Below are 23,912 nucleotides of genomic sequence, written 5' to 3' on the forward strand. Positions count from 1 at the left end.
AGTTTCTCTGATATCTTTTATTTTTAATATTATCTTGATTTTTCAGAGTAATAAAGAAAAAAGAAACCAAGAAAATGATTCTATGAACTGAAGCTGAGCATCTTTGCCCTACTACATCCTCCTACTTCTCTACCTCTGTGGTCTATTATTTTTGAAACTAAAGCAGCAAACTTCATTAAAATATAAAACAATTCACCTCTTTTAGAAACACCATATAATTGTCATGTATATTAAGACAAGAAAAGAGGCAGCAAGGAAAGATCACACGAATTAGGAGATTACACTATCCTAAAATGAATCCTTGAGGCACTCACATTTTAATTGAATAAAGTGTATCCCCCAAATCTATACTGATGCAGCTAATCTCCCAAGTGCTCTAGGCCATCATGCACACAGCTGTTTATATTCAAAATGGGTAATTTACCACATTTATCATTTGTGTGTGTAAGTTTGTGAGTGTGTGTTTGTGTGTGTGTGTGTGTGTGTGTGTGTGTGTGTGTGTGTGTTTTTAAGTAATTCTGTTCTAGGGTTGTTTGTAAGAATATGTGCCTGAAACATGGGATGTTGCATCCAGGTCATTTGTTTCTTACCCCTTTCTCTTTTAAAATGATGCATTGATGATATTAAACTATTTCAATGAAGTGAAAATAAAATCTTCGTTCCCAATGAATGGCTCCCATCACAAACATGTCACAGGAGCATAAAAATGTACATATCTTGTCAACTGGCAACTCCTCCCCGACCCAGAGCTCCCCCAGGATGGGAGTTCAGGCGTGGGGCTGCCAAAAGAAGGGTCATGATTCAGTCGGCAGGGCCAGAGCTGGACGCGTTTGTCTTTAATTGCCCGCTTGTCATCTCTGAGGTACTCTTGGGTGCCATTGTGGCTAGAGTAATGAAGAAAATAAATACAAAGGATCTCATCTATTCTGAATCCTGAAATATCCTACTCATTTCTTCAATATTCATTAACAGGGAAAAAATTAGAGTCCATCCTTCATACTTCACATCAATACTGTACATCATTTTTGTTTGAGCGTAAGCTGGGAGAATGTAAACTGAAGGGCGCGTAGCCCTTCAATAATATCCAAAACCAAATGTCAAAGGGATCTCTTTAGAACTCCACTCAGCTCTGTGTTCAGATTTTTGAGAGCAAAAGCTTACAACGAGATGGCAGAATTATCAGTGTCAGCCAAATTCAAATTGCATTTTGGCCAGAGAAAAAAGGCAAAATTAATTTAAATGCCATTGCAGTAGACATCTCATTGGTCCTTTAAAATGAACCGGATTAACATTCAAGGTCTAGAAGTTCACCTCATTGAAGGTGACTACAAAAGTGGTTTTAAAACACTTGAGGAACAAATGATGTGGTTTCTGGTACATTTCTGGGAATTTCCTGCTATAATAAAGGGAGCTGCTAGACCTTGAATGTTAATCCAGTCTGTAAGCTTTCCCAATCAAAAAATCCTGAAAATTTCATAGGAAGCTGGAGTCAATTAACAATCATTTAGTAACAAAGTGAATTTATAAAGTGAGATGCACGTCCACATATGTGTTTAAAGAGCCCTAACTGGGTATTAGGCAAAGCAAAAATTAACTACATGAGGTCAATGTCCTGTATCACTGTGGTAATAGACATTATGTGTGCTAGAAGAAATGATTTTCATGGTCTGATAACTGCCCAGCGAATTATCAGCAAGTCATTCATTCATTCATTCCAACTCATCAATAGGTTTATAGGAAGTCTATAATTTGCAAGGTTCTATGGAAGATAGAACCAAGCCAGCCCTGCCTCTGTCCTCTCAGATCTTACTTTCTAAAAGGAGCTATGTGATAGCTGAGGATTTGGATATAGGGCAGAATGTGAACGGGCAATCAATAAGAAAGATTAAACAGGGCTCTGGATTTCTGAAGAGGGAGAGGCTGCTGCTGGCTGAACATGACCCCCCTGCTACCCCTCAATCTCACATTTCAAAGCATATTAACTATAGAGATGGATTTGTATCTTTTAAACAATAAAAGCCTGAGATAGGAAAAGTTTCTACCGATCATCCCAGTGGAAATTCAATTGCCTGTGCCCTGAAATATTCCCTGACATCTTAAGCAAATCCTGGCCCTTTGGGTGCTAGAATTATACATTCCATCATAAACACTCCTGCTCTAGCTCTCAAATAGTTCCACTTCATGAGAATCTTTGAAAAAGGAGACATTCTTAACTGTCATTCCAGCTAATTATGCTTTGCTATGGAGCTTCGTGTATCAGGTACAGGAAAGGTAAGGCAGTGACCGGCTCGGGCTGGACTTACGGCCTGATGCCTGGGAATAGAGCTCCCGTTTATTCACAGCAGGGTCCTGCTATAATTGGCAGTTCCATTCTCCCCTACTGGAGGGTAATTCTCTTGTGAAGAAAACACAGTGTTAACAAGATTTTTACAAATTTGGCATATGGCATCCTTTCTGAAACATCCAGACTCCCTCCTTTGCCCTCCCCAGCTAAATATGGTTATTGCAAGAAGGGAGTACTACGCTGTCATAATAGGGCTGGAGAGGCCTCTGGAGTTCTTTTAAAGGAGCTATAAAATAATGCTGCGATACGAACAACCAATTAAAAATAACAAAAGGTATGAACCACGGCAGTCGATGCTGCACAGAGACGGCGGGATAAAAATGTCACGAGAACCTCACCTCGGACGTGGCTTTTGATCATCCCCAAAGCTGGAAACAGAGAGCCCTGCCTGGAGAGAGACCTTCCTGCCTTGAGCGCGTGTTTGGAGAACACACGGTGAGCTGAGTAAAGGAATCTGAAAACAGATTCAGAAACGTGTTACACACAAAGGGAACAAAGATGCCTCATTCTCATCTGGCCCCCATGTTGTCCAGACGAGTTTTTTTGACAAGGAGATGAGTTCAAAAATCTTCAAACTGTTCCCCTTAAACACTGTTCACACGGGTATATTTTTTAATTTAACCCGCTTGCCCCCATCATCTGTTTGTTTTCTTAATCATAAAATCCTACAGATGAAAAGATTAGAAGTTCAGTTTTCAAATAAGAAAGAACCTTAAAGACCATCTTGTCCAACTCCCCCATTTTATAGATGAAGGGGAAGGGGAAAGATCATCATTCCAGAATAAGAAGGGGCCCTTAGAGGACAAGCTCAAACCCCTCATTTTATAGATGTAGAACTTGAGACCAGGGATGGCAACTGATTTTTTGCCAAAGTCACATGTCAGGGAGCCGATGTCAGGATCAGAATGTCCAATACAAGGCTTTTCAGACTCCAGAGTTCTTTCTACTATACTTTTTGTCATATCTCCTATGCAGAACTTTATTTGGAGCCTTCCAAAAAAGTCTCTTTTTTCTGAAAATTATTTAAAGAAGTACATTTTTTGATATACTGTAACCTATGTAACATGTATAGGATTGCTTGCCATCTGGGGGAGGGGACGGAGGGAGGGAGGGGAAAAATCGGAACAGAAGTGAGTGCAAGGGATAATGTTGTAAAAAATTACCCTGGCATGGGTTCTGGCAATAAAAAGTTATTTAAAAAAAAGAAGTACATTTTCACACGTGATTAGCAATGCCCATCTATGTTGCTAAATCTACAAGGAAACAGAGAAAGTGGAACTCGAAGAAATTGTTGGAATCCTCACTGCACATATTCTACTTATCTTTCCTGTTGTAATTTGGGGAATGTTACTAAGGAGTATTCTATTTGATCTCAGCTGTTGGGATGACATTTGGAAAGGAGATTAGCTTTAAGGTCTGGAATCTTATCAGAATAAGTCAATGAGATGAACGAAGAGCTTTTAAGCAGTAAAGATAGTAGCTAAAAAAAAGCAGAGTCTGGTGAAGTCCTAAAAAGAGCTGCACATTTTTATTCCTCCAGGTGCCATGAAAGAGGCAATCTCTTGGAAGCTGTCCAGTGAGTTGAGCACCAGACTGGAAGCCGCTATTTGATTTCAGGGCAATCATGGACACAAACACACAGATGTGTACAAAGTTCCATCTATTTCCAGGCCAGATTATTTCCTAGCTTACTTGGCTGCCTGCTTTTCCATTTCTTATTCTCTTCAACATCATTCCTCATATTCTCCCTCTTCTCCCTTTCTGTTTATTCCACACATTAAACCTCATACATAGGATAATGTATAATGACAAGGTTTGCTAAATCCTTTACATTTGAGTTCATTTGATTCTCATAACAACTCTATGAGGTTAACAACAATAACAGCTTACATTTAAGGTTTTTTTTTTTTAAAGCACTTTCCATACATTTAGGCCTCATAATTGCCCTGTTATTATTACTATTATCCCTATTTCTGTAGATTATAGATTTACAAATTTAGAACTGGAAGGGGTCTTATAGAACATGTAGTCCCTCATTTTATGACTTGCCTGTGGTCATATAATTCCTAAGAACCAATCCAAATCCAATACTCTGTCTCCTACTCCATGAAAACATTGCTTATTTCAGGCCAGGGGAAAAAAAAAGGAACAGCAGAGAGCAGTCACTTCATATTAGTGGCACTTTATAATTAAAAGTGCACCTAAAACCTCCCCCTGTCATTTTTACAGGAATTTGCATAGAAGGCTAACACAAACTGGTTCTCCTGTGAGGGTCTATTTTCTTTTTTTAATGAATCTGGCTGTTTAATAACAGAATGCAATCTTACCGATGCTGCTCAGTCCTTTGGTATTTCAGAGATAGCATTATTCAATTTCACCGAGAGTGACAGCAAAAGATCACACAATGCGTGATGGCGGGAGCGATTTCTTTTTTGTGTGATGGTTTAATATAGTTGGGGCCAAAGTCTCCATCTTATCTCCCCACAGCAAATTTTACTAAAGCTGTGTACTCCTTGTACAATTATCATTAAATGCAGGGCTGCTGCCTGAAAGCTTTAGCCATTTAATTGTATAAAAGCACGGGCCTGGCTGCCAGGTACTCCCACAATTATCATTTATCAGTCCACACTCTATCCTAGGGCTACGTATTCATCAAACGTTTATTGATTTAAGCTACGAGGTTTTTACAGGATTAGAAAATATTACTTCTGATTAAAATAGTGTTCACAGGACAGAAATAAAATACAAAGTACTATTTACATGGCAACACTTTTATGAAAGATGGACCGATTAACTTTTTTTTAAAGCAAAGGATTCTATGTGAAATTTTTTTGGTATCAAATAAAAGGATAATTATTTATATTTGGAAAAAAAATCAAGGACTCTATCTTCTCCATTCCTACCCAAAGCTGAGGTCTGATCATCCAGTTTTCACTTGAAGGAACCATAGGCAGACAATTCTATTTTTTGATATAATTGGTAAGGATTTTTTCTTATGTTGAGGTGAAATTGCCTCCCTAGAACTTTCTTCCATTGATTTCAGTTCTACCCTTTGGGGATAAGCAGGATTTTAAATCCTTCTTCTCTACGACAACCTGCCAAGTATATGTAGGTAATCATTTCTCTTTTCTAGTCTATACATTTGTACTTCCTTCAAACAGAGAGATATGATGAGTTTCCAGATGCTCATGTCATCCTGTCTAGGTCATTAAGGTCTTTTTAAAAGAGAGGTTGTCTAATCTGGGCAGAGAAAAGCAGGATTATCACCTCCTTTGCCTTTCTTCCTTTTAGAAAGTACAGTCTAGGACTGTATTAAATCTTTTGGATGCAAATCATTAGGAGACTCATGAGCTTATAGCTCTCTAGAAACTTTAGTTTTGTTGTTGATTCTATTTTGGGGGAAGGAATTGGGGCTAAGTGACTTGGTCAGGATCTCACAGCTAATAAGTGTCTGAGGTCATATTTGAAGTGCTCTGCTATCTCCTTGATGCTATTTTTAAAGCAGAACAGAGCATTTAGAGATAATGGGTTCCTAAAGATTCAACCCTCTCATTTTATAGACAAGTTACTTAGGATGCAGCAAAATAAAATTATTTACCTGAGGTCATGCAGGGAACAAATAGAACCACAATTTGAACTTAGCCCTCTTCCTATAACACTAAAAGATCTAGGATTCTGTCTCATTCGGTATCTGTGTACGGATTAGCTTCTCTTCAAGGACAGAGTTATCAAATAAACTTATTAACTACTTTACAGGACAAATAATGAGCTGTTAATATTCTAGAAGCCTCTAAGGGCGCCATAAGGCACAGAATACTGAAGGGGATTCAAAGTCTGTATGTGCCTCAGTTTCCTTACCTGTAAAATGGGTATAATAATAACACCTACCTTCCAGGGTTGTTGTGAGGATGAAATGAAGTGATGTTTGTAGACCTTACAATTTTATATATATGCTAGCTATTATTAGAGAATATCATTTCTTTATAAGTGAAAGGAGAAGCAAAACTTTCCAAATGTCTGTCACAGTACATGTCGTAGGTATGTACCTTTTAGCTGAGTGCCAGTGTGTTAAAGGAAAATTCTGTGCTCAGAATGTCAGCTGCTAGTTGGCGCAAAATTTGCTCTTTCCTACCAGTTTTAGCAATCAGTCCTGCACCCCTAATACTTCCCTTGGTACAACTCTTACGTGCCTTCCTTTCTTTATTTCCAACGTAGCTCAGGCAAAGTCATTTGCCATGGTTATCCCTGTAGTTCTAGAATAAAGTAGACAAACTCCTTGTGGATAGGGCTATTTTGCATATATTTGTGGGTATAGTACCTAACACATATTGTAGATATTGTAGTGCTGCCTGTTGATCTAAATAACAATAATCGCTATAATTAAAGTCAATCAGTCAACAAACTTTTATAAAGGCCCTACCTACTACATGCCAGGAATTGCCCTAAACTCTGGGGATGCAAGGAAAGGAAAAAGACAGTCCATGCTTTCAAAGAGTTAGGTTTGATGGGAGACTAGAATTAAACCTCCAACCATAGGGAAACTTTATTATTTATCTGCAGAAAAAGCATTGAATTTGAAGCTGGAAGATTTGGAATCTTGACTCTGACACTATCTGTGTTAAGTTTGAATTGCCGCTTTCTATCTCAATTTCCTCATTTGTAAAATGAAGGAATTAGATCAGATGTCCAAAGTAAAGCTAACATTACTGGCTCCAAATTCAGTGATTTTAGATTAAAACAGTATATAACGACATGCAAGAAAATTTGGAAGAAATTACGCCTGATCTTATAGTAATTATCTGTAGGCCAAAAAAAAAAATGATTTGAAATGTAAAATATAAAACATCAGACTGGCACTCCATTCTTGGGAACATCACTCCTACAAATGGGTACAGGGTGGATAAGGATGGAAGCAAAATCTTTGGAAATCAATTATAAAATTAACTAATATTCTTTAGGAGAAATTTTATTTATATCAGAGAAAGGGAAATAGGGGAAGGAAAGAGACAGATAGACATCAGCAAGGAACGGAGAAAGGCAGCTAAAACCAGAGGCAGAGGGAAAGGTATTGTAGTTAATCAGAAATCAGACAAATAGATGGTATTCGAGACAAGCCCTCGTGTTCCTTCCTTCACCAGGCTAGCTACCTGGTAAATGGCAGAATCCATTCTTTTCACCTTTGCTTTGTTAGAGCTGGCAGTTAGAATCTGTTTATAGGTGCTTTTTTTTTTTAAACCCCACAGGCTTTACCTTATACATGTCATTTGTCTGTGGCTAAGTGGCCCGAGGCAAAGAGTAGACATTTACTTACAGAATCTTCAGACTATTTTAAATAGGCCTCTGGGACTTCACAAGTGACCAGCCTGAAGCAGGCTTCTCTGGAGCGTCTCATGGTATGATTTCCCTTTTAATTGACTCACCTCCATGCTGCCTGTTAGAAATCACTTTAACCCAAACATGCCCTCAGTCTGAAGCTTCTAATGACCTTCCCCTGGCCCTAAACACATATGGCTGAGACAATGCAAACATCGTTTGCGAGATGAGTAAATTCAGTAACTCAATTCCAACCCCACCAAAGCCACATCTATCAAAATCAGACCTGCATGGACTGTGTCTTTAGCTCCCTGCATTTCAATAGCCAGGCATGTGGGTGAGAGTAACTAATCAATTTAGGAATGATTAAATTGAAATTTGTAACACTTTCCATTATTAAACTTTCAATCTTCATTAGGGCCACTTAATGATTACATCATGGCTGAGAAAAACAAATTATAGAAAGCCCATAACTTTCAGTCCACAAACAGAAAGCTGGAGGATGAGGCTAATTGTCAAAAATCCTCCAAATGCTAACAAAGCCGGGTCAATGAGGGTCTGAAACTGACAAAATAATGACTGATTTCTATGAGATCCCAAACAAAATTCCCTTTCAAACTCAGGCTATAGGATGCTATTTTTGTTCTTGTCCAATTTAAACAGATGAACCACAGCTTGCTTAAATGAAGATCTGGAGATAATAGATCTGAATGCTTTTACTTTATTTTAAGGTCAGTCATAGACCATTAACTTTTGCCATCAATGAATACCTCCTTCCTCGAGTTTATGTGGTTTCTGAACAATTGCTGGACCACTTGAAATCCTCATTTGGGGGAATAACATTCCTTAAAGCTAAAGGCTTTTTCACTTTATCCTTCTCCCACCTTGATCTTGCTAAAGTCTAATCAAAAGGACTTTTTAAAGTGCCTTCTAACCCAACACCTCTGATTTTATGATGTACAAGAGATACCTCCTAATACTAACAAGCCCCCATCAAAAATAGATGAAGTCCCCGATAGCCAAATGAAATACTCAAATATAGCATAATGTTAAGAAATAAATGGAAGGAAGAAATCCCAAGTCCCAACTGTTGGGCTCTCCTTCACGTTCAAAACATCTCAGAAGGCTGATGTAATAGAATGGTCCTTCCCAAGCAAATTGCCATTAGCACCAATGATTGAGGAATATAATTATGTCTCATCTCAAGACTTTATTTATTTAAAAAGGTAACGTGAGTTCAGTTAACCAAACCAGAGGACTTCCATATTAAAGCAAATTTGCAACTGATAATTAAAACCTGCTCTTCCAATCTATTTACATTTTAAAAATTGGTTGCAGAAAAAGATGATTGTATTAAAAAAAAGTGCAGGTCTATAATTTTCTATCAATCCAAACTTCATTCGTGACAAAAACATGGAGCTAATGCTGTCATTATGGTGATGGCGTGCACATTTTAAGTTGAGAGAAAAAGAGAGCATTAAACAAAAGAGAATCAGCATGAGGTCCATCCATTCCCGGCCCTGAGAAAAGTCACTCTTGCCAAATGAAGGGGAAAAAAGAAGATGGACCTTACGGTATTAAGAAAGGAGCAAGCTGTGAAATGAACCAAGGGATAGATGGTATGGTTCATGACCCTGCAGTCTTCGAACACACTCCTCCTGCTATATGATAGCAAATTAAGGCAGCTCGAGGATTCAGTACAATGATGTTGGGCTTTGGGAAGCGGGAGGGGCACCTAGAGGATTTTCTTATTGTTTTCATGGAAGGAAAAAAGGAAAGAACAGAAGAGTTTGTTAAGTAAACTTCTGACATCACAGTCCATTTTTAAATTCACTACTAACTGGGTAGTACAGGATTGTTTACAAAGTTCTAAATAAAGTGAGGCCCAAAGTATGTGAAAGTTGTTTTCTTGAAAAACATAGAGAATTAGTAACACTAGAAAGAATATAAGGCATTCTGCAATTGTAGTCCCTGATGTTTATATGAAATGAAATATTCAAGCCAAAAATATGGGTAAGGGATGGAGAACCACACTGACTTCAGAAAACTGCAATAATCCTCACCATGAAGCTCACGTCCTAAGTACTTCTTTCCAAAAGAAAATCAGAATATATATTAATGGCAAATAAACACACACACAGTATGCTGATATGTGAAATATGACTTGCACCACATGTGAAATGAGACCTGAAACCTTCTTTCCACTTTCATGTTAGCTGTCTTTTCTTCTTGACAAATGAAATGAATAATTCCTCCTCATGGCAGTCTCTTTCAAATTCACAAGGTTTTTTCTTTCTCTCTGAACCCATTATTTTTTGTTGCATAAAGCCCATCTCATAAAATAAACCTCTCAAAGTTGTAAATTAAAAAATAAACATTCTTGAGAAAATGTCAAATGCAGGCCTGAAAGAAAGGCCAAAAAATCCATTTAGGGGGATATTGGAGTGAATCCTTTCTAGGGAAACTGGGGGCAAACACTCCAAGAAGTGATTGAATATAAATTCACTGCCTTCAGCCAGTTGGTAATGAAATGAACCTTTACAGGGAGGTTGCTATACTCTTAAAACTGACTGTAAGATGAGACTGAGTCTCAGTGCCTTCAGAGATAAAAAGAAGCATCAGGATATTAGAATAAAGGCAGAAATAGTGAAACAGAGGAGCCAGTCAAAATGTCAGGCCTCCTCCTTACGGACGCACATAAAGAATGCAAACATTCCACAAAAGCCACGAGTAAGCATGCACATGCATTCTCATTCTTTGTCCCTGTCTAACTGTCTCTCCCTCTCTCTCTTTCTCTCCCTGTCTCTCTCCCCAACGCCTCATTTACGACCAGTAACTCTCAATTATCTATGTGCCTATTGCAAGGATTTTCCCATTTTTAATCCTAGGCTCATTTTAATTCTCTTACTCTAAAACCAGTAGGAAGCTTAAGTTGGTATATTAAAACACGTAATGATTGTCTGTATACAGCATGTCTCAAAATCTTTGTGTGATTTGAAGACCTTAATGCTACTAGTTTACCGAAGGCAGTTAGGTGGAGAATGGTTAGAGTTCTGGCTCAGGCTGGGCTAATCATTTAAACCCATTTGCCTTAGCCTCCTGGAGAAGGAAATGGCAAATTACTCTAGCATTTTTGCCAAGAAAACCTCATGGACATTGTGCTTCATGTGAGTCATATGGACTATGGAAGCTATTAAAACTTCAAACTGCACCAAGATTTTGGGGACATCTATCCCATTTATTACACAAGCTCCTTGCAGTCAGTGGCTGCCTTAATTTTTGTATACCCCGATATCTACCGTGGTACATGTTAGTTGTTTGGAAAAGTCTACATTTATACAATATGTATATTGTGTATGTGTATACACAAAGCATTCTCAAATCAAAGAGAAATGATTTGGGGACAATTAGGGCTGATGAAGTTATGGAAGCATTTCAGGAAAATATTCCACTGGAATGGAGGAGGAGAGGGAAGACTTCCTAGAAGAGATGACGTTGGAGCCAGATCTTAAACAAAACGAGGGATTTCTACAAGCAGAGATGGAGAGAGAATGGGACTGACAGAAAATCAAGGTGAAAATCCTCAGTCTTTCCCGAGGCCGAGGTTCAGTCAAGTGGCAATAAATTGAGGATGGACAATGGCAAGAATTCTCCTGAGTAAAGGAGACTATGGTTAGGATCATTTTAGAGGGAGAGAAATTAGCTTGGACAAGAGAGGTAAAGGGACTCATCTTAACTAAGGTTACATAGTGACTAAGAAGGCAAATCAAGATTTAAATCCTGGTTATCTGACTTAAATATAGAAATCTGACCCATTGTATTATATCACCTTTACTTTTCAACTCAGATATGAGAGAACTAGGTTTGTTACTGTTGCGATAGGAATGTAGGCAAGTTTCTCAGTATCCCTATAAAATGGGGATGATAATACCTACACTGACCTCACAGGGATGTAGTGATGATCAAAACAAAACAAAACAAATTAAAAAAAACATAGAGGGTCCCGAAAGTCTCAATAATGTTTTAAGCTTAAAAAAAAAAAAAGGCACTAAGACTTTTGGGACACTGTATATGACAAATGCTTTGTAAACTAACACTGTTACTAATGTGAAGAAAGAAAAATCTGTCCATTTAAAAAATGAAAATGGATACAAATGACCATTGTGGAAGGATATCCAAATTTAAATTTTGGCAACTAGATGGTACAATGGATAAAGTACTGGGCGTGGAGACAGAAAGACTCATCATCCCGAATTCAAATCCGACCCCTAGGCAAGTCACTTAACTCTAGTTGCCTTCGTTTTCTTATCTATAAAATGAGTTGAAGAAGAAAAGGCAAATCATTGCAGTATTTCTGCCAAGAAAACCCCCAATGGTGTCACGGAGAGTCAAACATGACCAAAAAAAGGACTGAATATCATGATCAACAAGAAAATCTCTTTCTGCATCAAAGCATTGGGAATTTGTGCTTCATATTATCATAGATTTCACCATCAAGCTTCAGCATCATAGATTTAGGACTTAATGGTATCTCTAGTTCAATTTTCTCATTTTAGAGGGAAAATTGGAGACACAAAGAAGTTAAATAATTTGTCCAAAGTCACACAGCCTTGGGCAGAATAGGGATTAATTTAGACTCTTTGTCTCCAAAGCAGCTTTTTCCAATGTGCCAACCCATCTCCTAAAAGAGATGGGTATTGACTGAGAAAAGCCACTAGCCCCTCCTGAACCTTTCACTGTCTAATAGAGTCCTTTCTCCCCTAAGGCATCTAGGGCAAGATTATGAACTCTGTTTAATTAATAAAGATTAATTGGTGTTGATGCTTAACTTACAAACATATTGGTTAATCTGGAATTTTCCCTCTTGGGCTGATAAGTACTATGTCCTTTATTCCTAAAGCAGAGCCTCAGACCCAGGTTATCTGTGAATGAACATTTATTTGTGACACTGGGATGATTTAACTGAAATGTGTAAGGAAAAGGTTCCGAAGAGGAAATGTGCTGAAAATCTTATTTTTGGCTGATTTCAATTTATGTTCTTATTCTTTTTTTTTAAACTTTGAAGGGATAGATTAAAGTTTCTTCAAATAATCAAGAATTTACTAAATACCTACTTAAATAGAACAACTCCATGGTTACAGCCCAGTCAGTTACCCAACAAACATTTAAGTGCCCACCATGGATCTGAAGCCAAAAAGGTCAAAAACTTGTAATAATCCCTGGCTTCAAGAAATACAAATTCTATAGATAGGGAAAAACAGCCACATAGCTAAATATAAACAGAATACATGTGAAATAAATAAAAAAGAATGGCAATTTCTTCAATTTCCATGGTCAAACTTCTGGTGATAAGTCTCTCCAGATTCAGCCAGGAATACAGAAAAATTTTTTCCTTGCCTAGACATGTCTGCTACAGGTTTGACTTTCTTGTTTTCTCAATTGGTGGATGGGTGGAAGGGAAGAGAAAGAGGTGGGAGGGAGAATTAAAAATATAAAATTAAATCAAATGGAAAATAGGAAAAAAAAAACTTAATCAGGCTGGTGTTCAAGTAGCCATCCACGTCCCAACCCATTTGTACTCAATGCTTCTTCAGCTTAGTCAGTCAGTCAACAGGCTTTTATTCATTAAATACTATGCGCCGAGCAATGGGCAATTCACTGAAGCTTGACACATCTGGCAAAATTCACGGTCACTTTCATAATAATATGAAGCACTGAGGGAAGACATCATTGCAGATGTGTTTATCCAAAACTTTCAAAAAAAAGCCTTGGTTTTTAAGATCTTGTTTATGATATGGTACCTTCATCACACATCAGCATAACCAAGGAATATCAAGGGAGAATTCTTTCGTAAAGAACCACTCAGATATTTATGTTCATTCAGCCTCAAAAGAAGTAAATTAAATTTCTTCTATTAATCAAGTTAAAAAATCATGAAGGAAGTAATTAGCAAAATCCAGCTGTGAGCCTCTCCTCTCCTGGCATAGCTATATTTAGCCGGTACAAATGATCACGCAGACGCTAAAGCTGCATCCCATACCATGCATACTCTAGGCTCTAATGGCTAATAATTCTCCCTTGAACACCAATGGGGAGCCATCCACCGAAATGTTTTAGCCAAGAGCAAGCACCTGTTGAAATTTATCAAAAAGGAGATCAATGTGGGAGCTCGGGCTGCAAAACCTGATCACAATTTGTACAGTCGCTGGGGAGGGTTTCAAAATGGTCTTTGTAATGTTTTGAAGAATGAGCTTCTACCTTTCCCTCCACCTTGTCCAAATGGGACAGTGAGATTGATAGACCAACACACACACACACACACACACACACACACACACACACAACTTTTCTCCTCCCCTGCTAACCCAAGTTCTCAATTCATTTTCAGCAGGAGCAGCAAATATGTTTTGGGGAATACCGTGGCGTCTCACCTATTTATCATAGACTAATGTCATAAATTACCTTTATGCAGTGTGAGTGTGAGATACTCTTTGGCAAACACTTGATGCACATGTGGACTGTGGGGAGTGGAGGAGAGATTTATATTAGGTGCTACTGACAGCAATTCACTATATTGGAATACAATTTCTAATATAGACCCTGGCATCAGGTGTTCCAATAGAACCTTTTGTTTGTAATATGATCTTATTGGGGGCAATCCAATTAAATGAAGTTCAAACCGTCATCCCTGGGGTGAGCTTCTAGGCAAGAGGCTAACTATTAATAGCTTTCCGAATATCTCCTCCTTCACCTCCACTGGACGGCCCTTAGTAGCCACTGCTTCCTGTCAGTCTTCTGACCTCTGAATCGGTTGGGTCTGAATGTCAGCCTGGGATGTGTGACAGCTGCAGCAACATGCCACATGCTCCAACGTCATCATAAATAACGGGATTTCACAGCCCTACATCCTGGGATCTGGTCTCTCAGGAAAGGCAGGCAGATTCTCAAAGCTGCCACTTTAAGTTGGAGATAAGAATTCTGAAACCCTTTAGCAGCAAGGATTTCATTTCAGCAAGAATTGCAAAACATTAACACCAAGATGGGTTGGTATTTTCTGAGGCCATCAGTATTGCCAAATACATAATAGAGATCCCAAAAAGTTTATAAGGGCCTTGACAACTAAACAAATAGACACCAAAAATGATCAAAAGAGACATCCAGTTCTCTCTTGTTCCTCTAAAACAGATAGCAAAAAGGGGCAATTTACTAAAACAAGAAAAAAGAAGATAATATTCCTCAAGTAGAAGTCTTTCTTGTCTACAAAGGAAACACATTGTCAAAACTGATAAATGAGCAGTAACACTGTAGTTTATCTGTCATCTCGCCATTAGGAACTTAAGACTTTTCTATAGAGGAAATGTGAAAATTTGGTTGTGGGATTCAGGAGCTGTGAATCCAATTGGAGCTATAACATTTGCTGCCTACGTGACTACAACTGAGTACCTGTACTCCAATTGGTTTACCTGAAACATGGGGATAATCATTCTTACGTCTTGGAGGGTTATTATGCTGAAAATTCTGTGCAAACAATAAAGTAGTATTTAGATGTAAGCATACATGGGAGTTGAGTTCACTGACTAGCCCACAAAAGCTGATTTAATCTATAACAGCAGAAGATAATACTAATAACACTATTTCAACTAGAACCAATCAGTATTCAAAATGCTGTTTTCATGGAAAAATGCATTCCAGCCCTCAATTTGGGTTATCAGTAAACCACCTTTAACCACTCAACAAGACCAGGTTTGGCAAGGTTTGAGGGAATGGTTTCATTAGCTAGACTCCCCTGGGTACCAGTAACATTAATTCTGGTCTGCTCTCCATGTGCAGAAGAGAAGGCAGTTCTCTAGAGCCTATTACTTTGCACATGTTCTGAATTAAGGAACCAAATATGGGAACCCAGCAAGGTAAAACTCTGGAGTCAGGTCTCTCTTGATGTCCATTCATAGATGTCAATCATTTATAAGTTTGATGTTCATAATTTAGGAACTGCCTCTAATTTGCTATCTCAAAATAAAATCCCTCTTGGGAATTAATTTTGTTTCATCAAGGAAGATCCTTTTTAAATCCTACTTTTTGGTGATGATGAGGAGGAATGAGGATCTTATTTGAGATTTCATCGGTATATGGAACTCCCTATTAAAATATCCCTCCACGGATGCAGATCAATTCTTTTGTAATTTTGTCATTCAATTGTTTCTATTGTGTTCTGCTCTTCATGACTCCATTTGAGGTTTTCTTGGCAAAGGTACTGGAATGATTTATTTGTTTCTTCAGCTCATTTTATAGACAAGGAGATTAAAGCCAGTGGGATTAAATGCCTTGTCAAGGAACACAAGGCTAATGAATGTCTCAGGTTGAATTTGAATTCAGGAAGATAAATCTTTTGGGTCTAACACTCTATGCACTATGGTTCTTCCTAGCTGCCATTGTAATCTGTAGACTTATTCCAATATTATTATTATTAGTAGAAATATTAACATTTACTCAAACATGTCCAACTCTTCAGGAGTTGGTTCCATGGATTATAGTACACCAATGTTGTCAATGGGATTTTCTTGGTAAAGATACTAGACTAGTTTGTCACTTCCCTCTCCAGTGCTTGAAGGCAAATATATCTTTCCCAGAGTCACACAGCTAGTCAGTGTGTGAGGATGGATTTAAAGTCAGATTTTCCTGACTTCAGGTATAATAGCAGCAGCAGCAAGTAGTAATTACTATTAATAGTTGCTATAAATGCAAAACTGCTTCATTTGTCTAGGGAACTGAAGTTAAATATTTGACTCTGGTCACATAGCTAGGAAGAAGTTGTTGAATCCAGTTCCTATCTGTATGGCTACTCCCTTATCCAGTAGAGGTATGTTGCCATTAAGATGAGAAAAGAGAGAGGGTGGAGAGAAAGGGAGGGAGGAAAAGAGAGAGACACAGAGATAGAGACAGACAGAGACAGAGGTAGAGAGTCAGAGAGCCAAAGAGAGAAAGAGAGATAGACAGACTGAGACCAAGACAGAGAGAAAAAACGAAAATAGAGACACAGAGAGAGAGAGAATGATAGAGAGAACAACAAAGCAAGAGAGAGAACAACAGGGGGGGAGGAGAAGAAAGAGAGGAGAGAAGAAGGAAGAGAGAGAGAACATAAACTATTGAAAGAGCTTTCCCTTTAAAAGGAGAATAAAGAGAGAATGTTTTGTGGATGCAATTTATAGATTAGCTCTCTTGAAATTGAACTTTTTTGAATATAGATTACGTCCTTCCTTCTAGCTGCAGAACACTGAAAGTATAGCCAATTGTGAACTCACAAATAATCAATAATACTTACTGAATTAATTGAATGAACTTGAAAACATATCACATGGCCATGAATCAAGGACAATGCAAAAGCAACTTTTGTTAACATTTACTGTTTTTCATTCAAGAATATTCTCAGAACATCTATCTTTTGCTTAGCTTGTTCAAATAGCTTAGAGACAAGATATTGATGGCTCATCTCCTTATTTTATTGTGTGTTGAACTCCACTGTAATTGAGAACAGATGGAAACAAACACAATGACCTCGCTATTGCTTCATGGTTATTCACCATAATAGATATTTTCCTTATTTTAACAGCCAATTAAAGAAAGAGGTCTCTGATTATCACTGGCATACATTATACTGTAGACTTCTAAATGGCTGATCAAAGTATTTCTAAGGAAAAAGACTAAAACACAAATCCTGTGAGAATTAAGGCAAGAACTATGCCGTAAAGCATGCTGTAGTCACTTTTTTGAGGTTATTTTATTCTTTTTCTCTGAGGAAGACAAAAGAAAGAAGCACACATTAAGAGTAGTTGATATAAAATGCTTCAGCTCAATTTCTTTTTTTTTTGTGAGCAAGAAGATATTTGCAAATTCCTTTCACAAGGCAGTTGGGTATACTGGGGAATAGATGCACCCTATGCTCATAAAGATTGAAGCATTTATGGGGGAGGAGAAATTTATTTTTGAGTTCACCAGATGCTACCACACCAGTCATCACAACTCTATTACAAGTTTACTAGGCTCTCTATTGTCAAAGAGATATACAACTAATCAACTGAATATATAAAGCTAGGAAGAATAGGATACTGTAAATTAATTGCAATGAATGGTAAAGAAATATTTGACAATCTGGTTTGACTACCATTGTCACTTCTTGTAAATTAGTAATAAAAGGCTTCAGAGATGAAGGATGGAAACAAGAAGTTTAATGGTGATAGTTGTGACCCACTAATAATTTAGGGCGTGTCTACCATGTTACAAAACAAGGCTACAGTGGATGGAAATGTTGGACATAAGTTATGACTTTCATGGAACCTGGCCTGAACACAGGTTGCAGAGTTGGAAACAGGAGTTCTGTTTGTGATCATTTCATATGTGCTAGAGGAATTTCAATGAGAAGTCCCATGTGGTTTTCTCACTGGAAAGGAGGTGATTTATATTTCTTGAAGGATGTTCCAACTGGTAACACTACTATCAAATGGGAAACTTACCAATGGACTGTTTGCTTGTTGCCTGAGAACCAGCTTAGCTAAGTATGGATAGATTCTTTGCCAGGTTAACCACAGAGGGCAAGCATGACCAAGGATTTGGAACATGGAATCCATTGATGCTCAATGGGTGAGTGGATAGATTTCAGAGTGTCTGTAAACTTGGATGGGGAAAAATGTCTATTTTCCCTAGCAGCAGCTAAGTAATACGGTGGGTAGAGTGCTGAACTTGGAATCAGGAAAACCTAAGTTCCCATCTGGCCTTAGATACTTACTAGCTGTGTGACCTAAGTCACTTATCCCTGTTTGCTTCAGTTTCCTAATCTATAAAATGAGCTGGTGAAGGAAATGTCAAACCGCTCCAGTATCTTTGACAAGAACATTCCAAATGTTATCACAAAGAATCAGACATGAGTCAACAACATTTTCATTAGTCCCTAAATAAAGTTAAGCTTTCACTCAATTATAAATTTTAAAAATAAGTTATTAGTTTGAGAAGGGATTCATTGATTTTATCAGATTGCCAACAGGATTCATGACAAAAAAAAATTAAACCCTTGGTCCAGTCCAAAACTACAGAAAATAGGTTATTCACATGCTCATGAAGAATGGATTTTACAATATAGGAATCCAAAGAAATAAAACAGGAAGCGTATAATTGATAGCATAATTAAATAAGTTTAATAAATTTCATAGAAATTGTTATAAAATTCTATAAAAAAGCTTTTGCCTTAGCCCCATAACTATAATGCAGGGGTCCTCAAACTTTTTAAATAGGAGGCCAGTTCACTGTCCCTCAGACTGTTGGAGGGCCGGACTATAGTAAAAACAAAAACTTTGTTTTGTGGGCCTTTATTCATAGCCCTGGGTGAGGGGGATAAATGTCCTCAGCTGCTGCATCTGGCCCGTGGCCGTAGTTTGAGGACCCCTGCGAATATGTAGAGATTCAGAGAAACTGAGGCAAATGCATCGGACAAAAAAATTTATAATCCCAATGAAAGAGCCAAAGGCAGCTTTATGAAGAATCATCAAGTAATTAACAATCTATCTGGTAAATGATTATATGTGACTCACAGATCCCATTTTCCTTAACTGAATTTAAATGCTATTATATATTCCCCTGTCAATAAGTAATGCATGAAATGCAAACTGGCAGCTTTCATGCAAAAAATTATCTTTATCAGAAGAAAATAAGTGGATAAAACTGATAGGCAGTTGAGAAAACAGCACACTGCAAACAAGCACGGGTTAGTAAGTGAATAGGAAAATAATAAAAACATGACAGGTTGAGAAGATGCGATTGCCTGGACTGAGCTGCAGACTTTTTTAGGTTATCAGTATGAATTAGGCATAGGTAGGTCATAAGCCATCTGCTTTGTGGACTGTACAAGATCGGATAGATGATGGAGATAGGTGTCTTAATTTAGGTGCAAGCAGACTGCTAGGTACTTCAATTATTTATATTCCCTGCTCAACAGGTGTCTCATACACTTATCAGCTTAAGACCTGGTAAAAGCAACAGGTGCATGGCGGAGTTGATAGCAAACTTTCCTTGAAGCATGGGAGAACCGAGTTCAAATCATCATACCAGCACAAGCTGTATGATTCTTGCCAAATGGCAATCTCTCAGTGTCCTAGACCTTTCTGATACTCTATGGGACAAAAAGCTGCCAAGCTGTGTTGGTAAAAGGAGCTTTCTCTACAGGTGTTCCCTTCACTGATCAGCTACTAGGGAGGGATAGGAATAAGTCCGCTTTCTAGTCCTAACCAGTGGATAAATGCATTTAAAAATCCATAACAGCTGCCAGTATGAGTATACCTTTCAGATGACTAATGCTCAAAAAGAAGCTGAGTAGTGGCCCCTTTAGTGTGAATCATTGTAAATCTACAGGGAAGGCCAGTATAAATAACTTCAAAATGTATGACATCAATAGTCGAATGTTCTTGTCCTGTAGAAAGATGGTAACAATAAAATTATGGGGTAGATCCATATGGACAAATGTCCTGGATCATCGACCAGATCATTTTAAAGTTGGACTTGCTGATCTAACAGTGGACTTTGGTTGTAATGTGTTGATGATATAATTGTCAAACAATACTGGTTGGGGAAATGCTATGTAGCTTCTGTCCGTACTGCTAATATTCCTGGACAAATCAAATATACAGCATAGTTTGTACAAGCACAAATAAATCAATTGTGGAAATATAATAGGTTTCTTTTATGTTGTAGTAAAATGGCTATAGATCATCAATCTTTCCCTACTATATTCCTTCAGCCAAATGAGCATCTTCTCCAACAGAAACATTTAAACTTATCCATTCATCTATTCATCCTCTGGTCCCATTTCTACTAGGAATAATGGTGTATATGTCATTGTAACTCTCCCAATCTACTTGCTCAGTGTGGGCAGGTAAAAAGCTCTTATTGGTTGTTTTTTATTGTCCCAATATAGCTAACATAGTGCCATGCCATAGGCACTCAATATGTCTTTATTGAATAAATATCCACAACAAAGAAAAGCAAGATCTTCATTTTATGGGAAAAGAAGAGTCCTGATGTATATTATCTCAAGGACAATACATTAGTGTTGCCTTAAAACATATATAAATATACAATATGTGTATTTATTAAGATGTCACATACATGCATACATTTGCAAATACATATTTTGGAGGGTCAAGGAAGAAAAATTTAAGTGTCAGAAATTCTGTCTTCATAAGAATCATTCCAAAACCTTTGAATTAGAAGTGGCTTCTCCTAATGGCCCGATTTGGCATCTTTCATATCAATATCTTATATCTTGTGGCATAAAGAATTGCTTGACTCTAAATAGGGCTTTTGGAGGAGTTCTGTGTCTTATTATACGTCCCTGCACTGGCAAACAAAACCAGGTCTGTATTATCTGAAGACAGAGAAACAAAACTTTCATCAATAGAATAAGCCCTTAATTAATGACAGAAACCAAGAATCTTAAATAAGTTGCCATTTTACATAATCATTATCTCCAGGTCTCATGAGATTTTGGTATCTTCCCTTTTTATTATTTTTTTCCCTAAGAGGTAGACTAATCAGTTCCCAACAATGAACAGAATAGAGACATCAGAATTAAATGATCTCAGCTAATTACTATTGAGAATGTCCTTGGGTCATTTCAGAGAGACTTTACATTGTTGACACGGATGCTTTCTTTAAAAAGCAATCTGTCTTCTTTTGAAGCTCAAGGGAAAACTATCCCTTATTATATCTAAACTGCCCTTTCTCTATCTAAACAAATCCCATTCTTGAATTTCTCCAAGTGTCTGAAAAAGGCCATTATGCTTTCTGACCCATTATCTGTTTTGGTCTTGGAGGAAAATGCAGAAAACTTTCCCGAACCCATATGGCCTTCCTACCAATTTCTCACTAATTGCAAGAAGCAGGGGCATTTGCTGCTCATTAGTCAAACACACATCTTGGAAGCTGTTTTTCAACAGGACAGGCCACAGAAGCATCACCTAATGAGAATCATAGACATGAGATGTTTCTCCACTTCACATGCAGCAGGCAGTCTAAACCAAATTGAAGGCATGCTGACTTGGGGTTGATTATTCCCAAATCGAGATGAACCTTCATTATTTTTTTTTTAATTGTCAGAGGAGTTTCTTGGCTCTCTTCTATTTACTCGGTGTGTACACACACATGCATATGCATGCAAAAGTGAGAATAGACCACTGCAAGCAAATGATTGAGTGTTCCCTAGTCATCTAACTGGAGCCAGACTGGACCAACAGTCCCTTTAAAAATATGGCTTACTAGGGAACCAAAGAAGCCTATTTAAATGGAATTGAATTTGCCTTCAAGAAGGAAAAAGAATTAAAAGCTAAATTTGATGACATAGCCAGCACAGAGCTCTGGGATTTGCAAAGTACTTTTATATATCTCATTTCATTTTCTTAATGAGGCTGGAAAGCAAGTGCTATCATTGGCATTTTTACAGGTGAGGAAACTGAGGCTGAGAAAGGTGATGGGATTTACTTATGATCATGGAGTAAGTGCCTGAGGCAGGATTTGAATTTAATTCTTTTTGACGTCAAGCCCAGCAGTACTCTTGTCCTTGGCCGCCTAGATGTCCAATGTTATTATTGGTCGAAACAATCTTGTTTCATGAAGAAATGAGGAAAATTTATGTTATGTTGATTTGGAAAGGTAGGTGGAGTGGATATGTGAGAAATGAACCAAAGATCACCAAAGCTACGAGGCTTAATAAGCATTGTGCTAGGGATAAGGGACATAATGAAAAAACAAATTGGTTTCTGCTTTCAAAAGACTTACACACTCAATGAGTAATATTTACATAAGCTTATAAGTATAATGGTGACTATCACTGATGTACAAATTATGATATTTCAAATAGCTCTCTTTCTTGTCTGCTATTGTTTCTATAAAATAGGGATAATTATAACATCGACCTTACAGAGTTATTGTGAAAATATGAGATATTTGTAAAGTGCTGTAAACTTTAAAGTGCTCTATAAATGAAAGTTATTATTGTTGTTGTTGAATTATTATTATTATTATTATTATTACCACTACCTTCAAACCAGACCAGATTCTGAAGATTTATAAAAATGCATGCTAGGCTTCAGCAATTAATTGCTTATAGCTTTTTTTTTTAATGTATGTATGTATGTACGTATATATTTACATATCCACATTTCCACATAACAATCTCATATAAATCAGAGAATCATGTTATATTGAATAGAGAAAAGACAGGAAGATACAGCTTTGAATCACACCACCACCAATGCTTTCTAGCTTTGTGATTCAGTTTCCTCATTTGTAAGACAGAAGTAATAATATCTGTGATACTTATAGATGGCTGTTATGAAGCTGAATAAAGATAGTACATGTAAAAACACTTTTAAAACCTTAAATTGCATGAAACATCTGCTATTATTATTTTCTGAGAAAAGTGGGTCTAGATTTTAATTTATATCTCCAGTATAGAAAGTCTCATCATCAAAGTTTGTAATCTGGAATCTTAAGAAGTAGCCCAGGGTCTACTAATTTGTTAAATAAACTTGCATACTTACAAGGAGGAATCCAAAGGATTCCAAGTTATCCTAAGTGCAAAGACTTCAAAAGATCTCCTTTTCTTTGCATTCTATTGTGAAGATGCTGCTAGTCCTGTCTGCCATTTTTTTTATTCAATGCTCTAGTTATTAGGGATTAGTTCAGTTATCCAATGAGCTTCTGACTATTGTCCCAATGTGAGGTAATTGGAAAGTATTTGACTGTTCCCTCTTCATGTCAACACTGGGGAGTTTTATGTCTCATAATTTAGTCTGAGGACATCCTTTATTAGAGTTACACTTGTGGTTCATTCTTTCTCAATCTCTGTCTCTGGTCTCTCTGTCTCTGTCTGTCTGTCTGTCTGTCTATCTGTCTGTGTCTCTTATACACACACTCCCCCACCCCTATGCCCAATATACTGTTAATTCAGTTGTAATGGAATCAATTCAAAGAAGATAGCATTTAAACCCCATTAAAAAAAAAGACTAAATTGAAACACATGTACAGTGGTTACCTGTCGGCAAACCATCATAGCCCCCATGACCGTTGCAGAAGGAGTTTAAACGGAGCAGCTGATACCACTGGCCAAGCCCGACAGCTTGAAAAGAAGTCATACAGAGCCTCACAGCTGAAGTCTAAATCAAACGTGAAAGGACGTCTCCACTGAAGAGAGTGTCAGGTACCATTGTCAAAG

General features: G+C 37.5%; 1 protein-coding gene across 3 annotated transcripts in view; it reads right to left on the reverse strand.

The window, feature by feature from the left end:
• The window catches only part of PDZRN3 (PDZ domain containing ring finger 3), a 275,996-nt gene that overhangs the window by 97,123 nt on the left and 154,961 nt on the right, over positions 1-23,912 (reverse strand). The window contains exon 1 of one of the 3 annotated variants that reach the window (XM_051980930.1): positions 23,733-23,813. The exons of the other annotated variants lie outside the window; for them this stretch is intronic. Coding sequence (XP_051836890.1) covers positions 23,733-23,759 — 27 coding nt within the window. The 5' untranslated portion in view covers positions 23,760-23,813. Of the gene's footprint in view, positions 1-23,732; positions 23,814-23,912 lie in introns of those variants that run through there. 3 annotated transcript variants of the gene reach the window in all.

Source organism: Antechinus flavipes, chromosome 1 (assembly GCF_016432865.1).
Source record: "Antechinus flavipes isolate AdamAnt ecotype Samford, QLD, Australia chromosome 1, AdamAnt_v2, whole genome shotgun sequence".
Classification (NCBI taxonomy): Eukaryota; Metazoa; Chordata; class Mammalia; order Dasyuromorphia; family Dasyuridae; genus Antechinus; species Antechinus flavipes.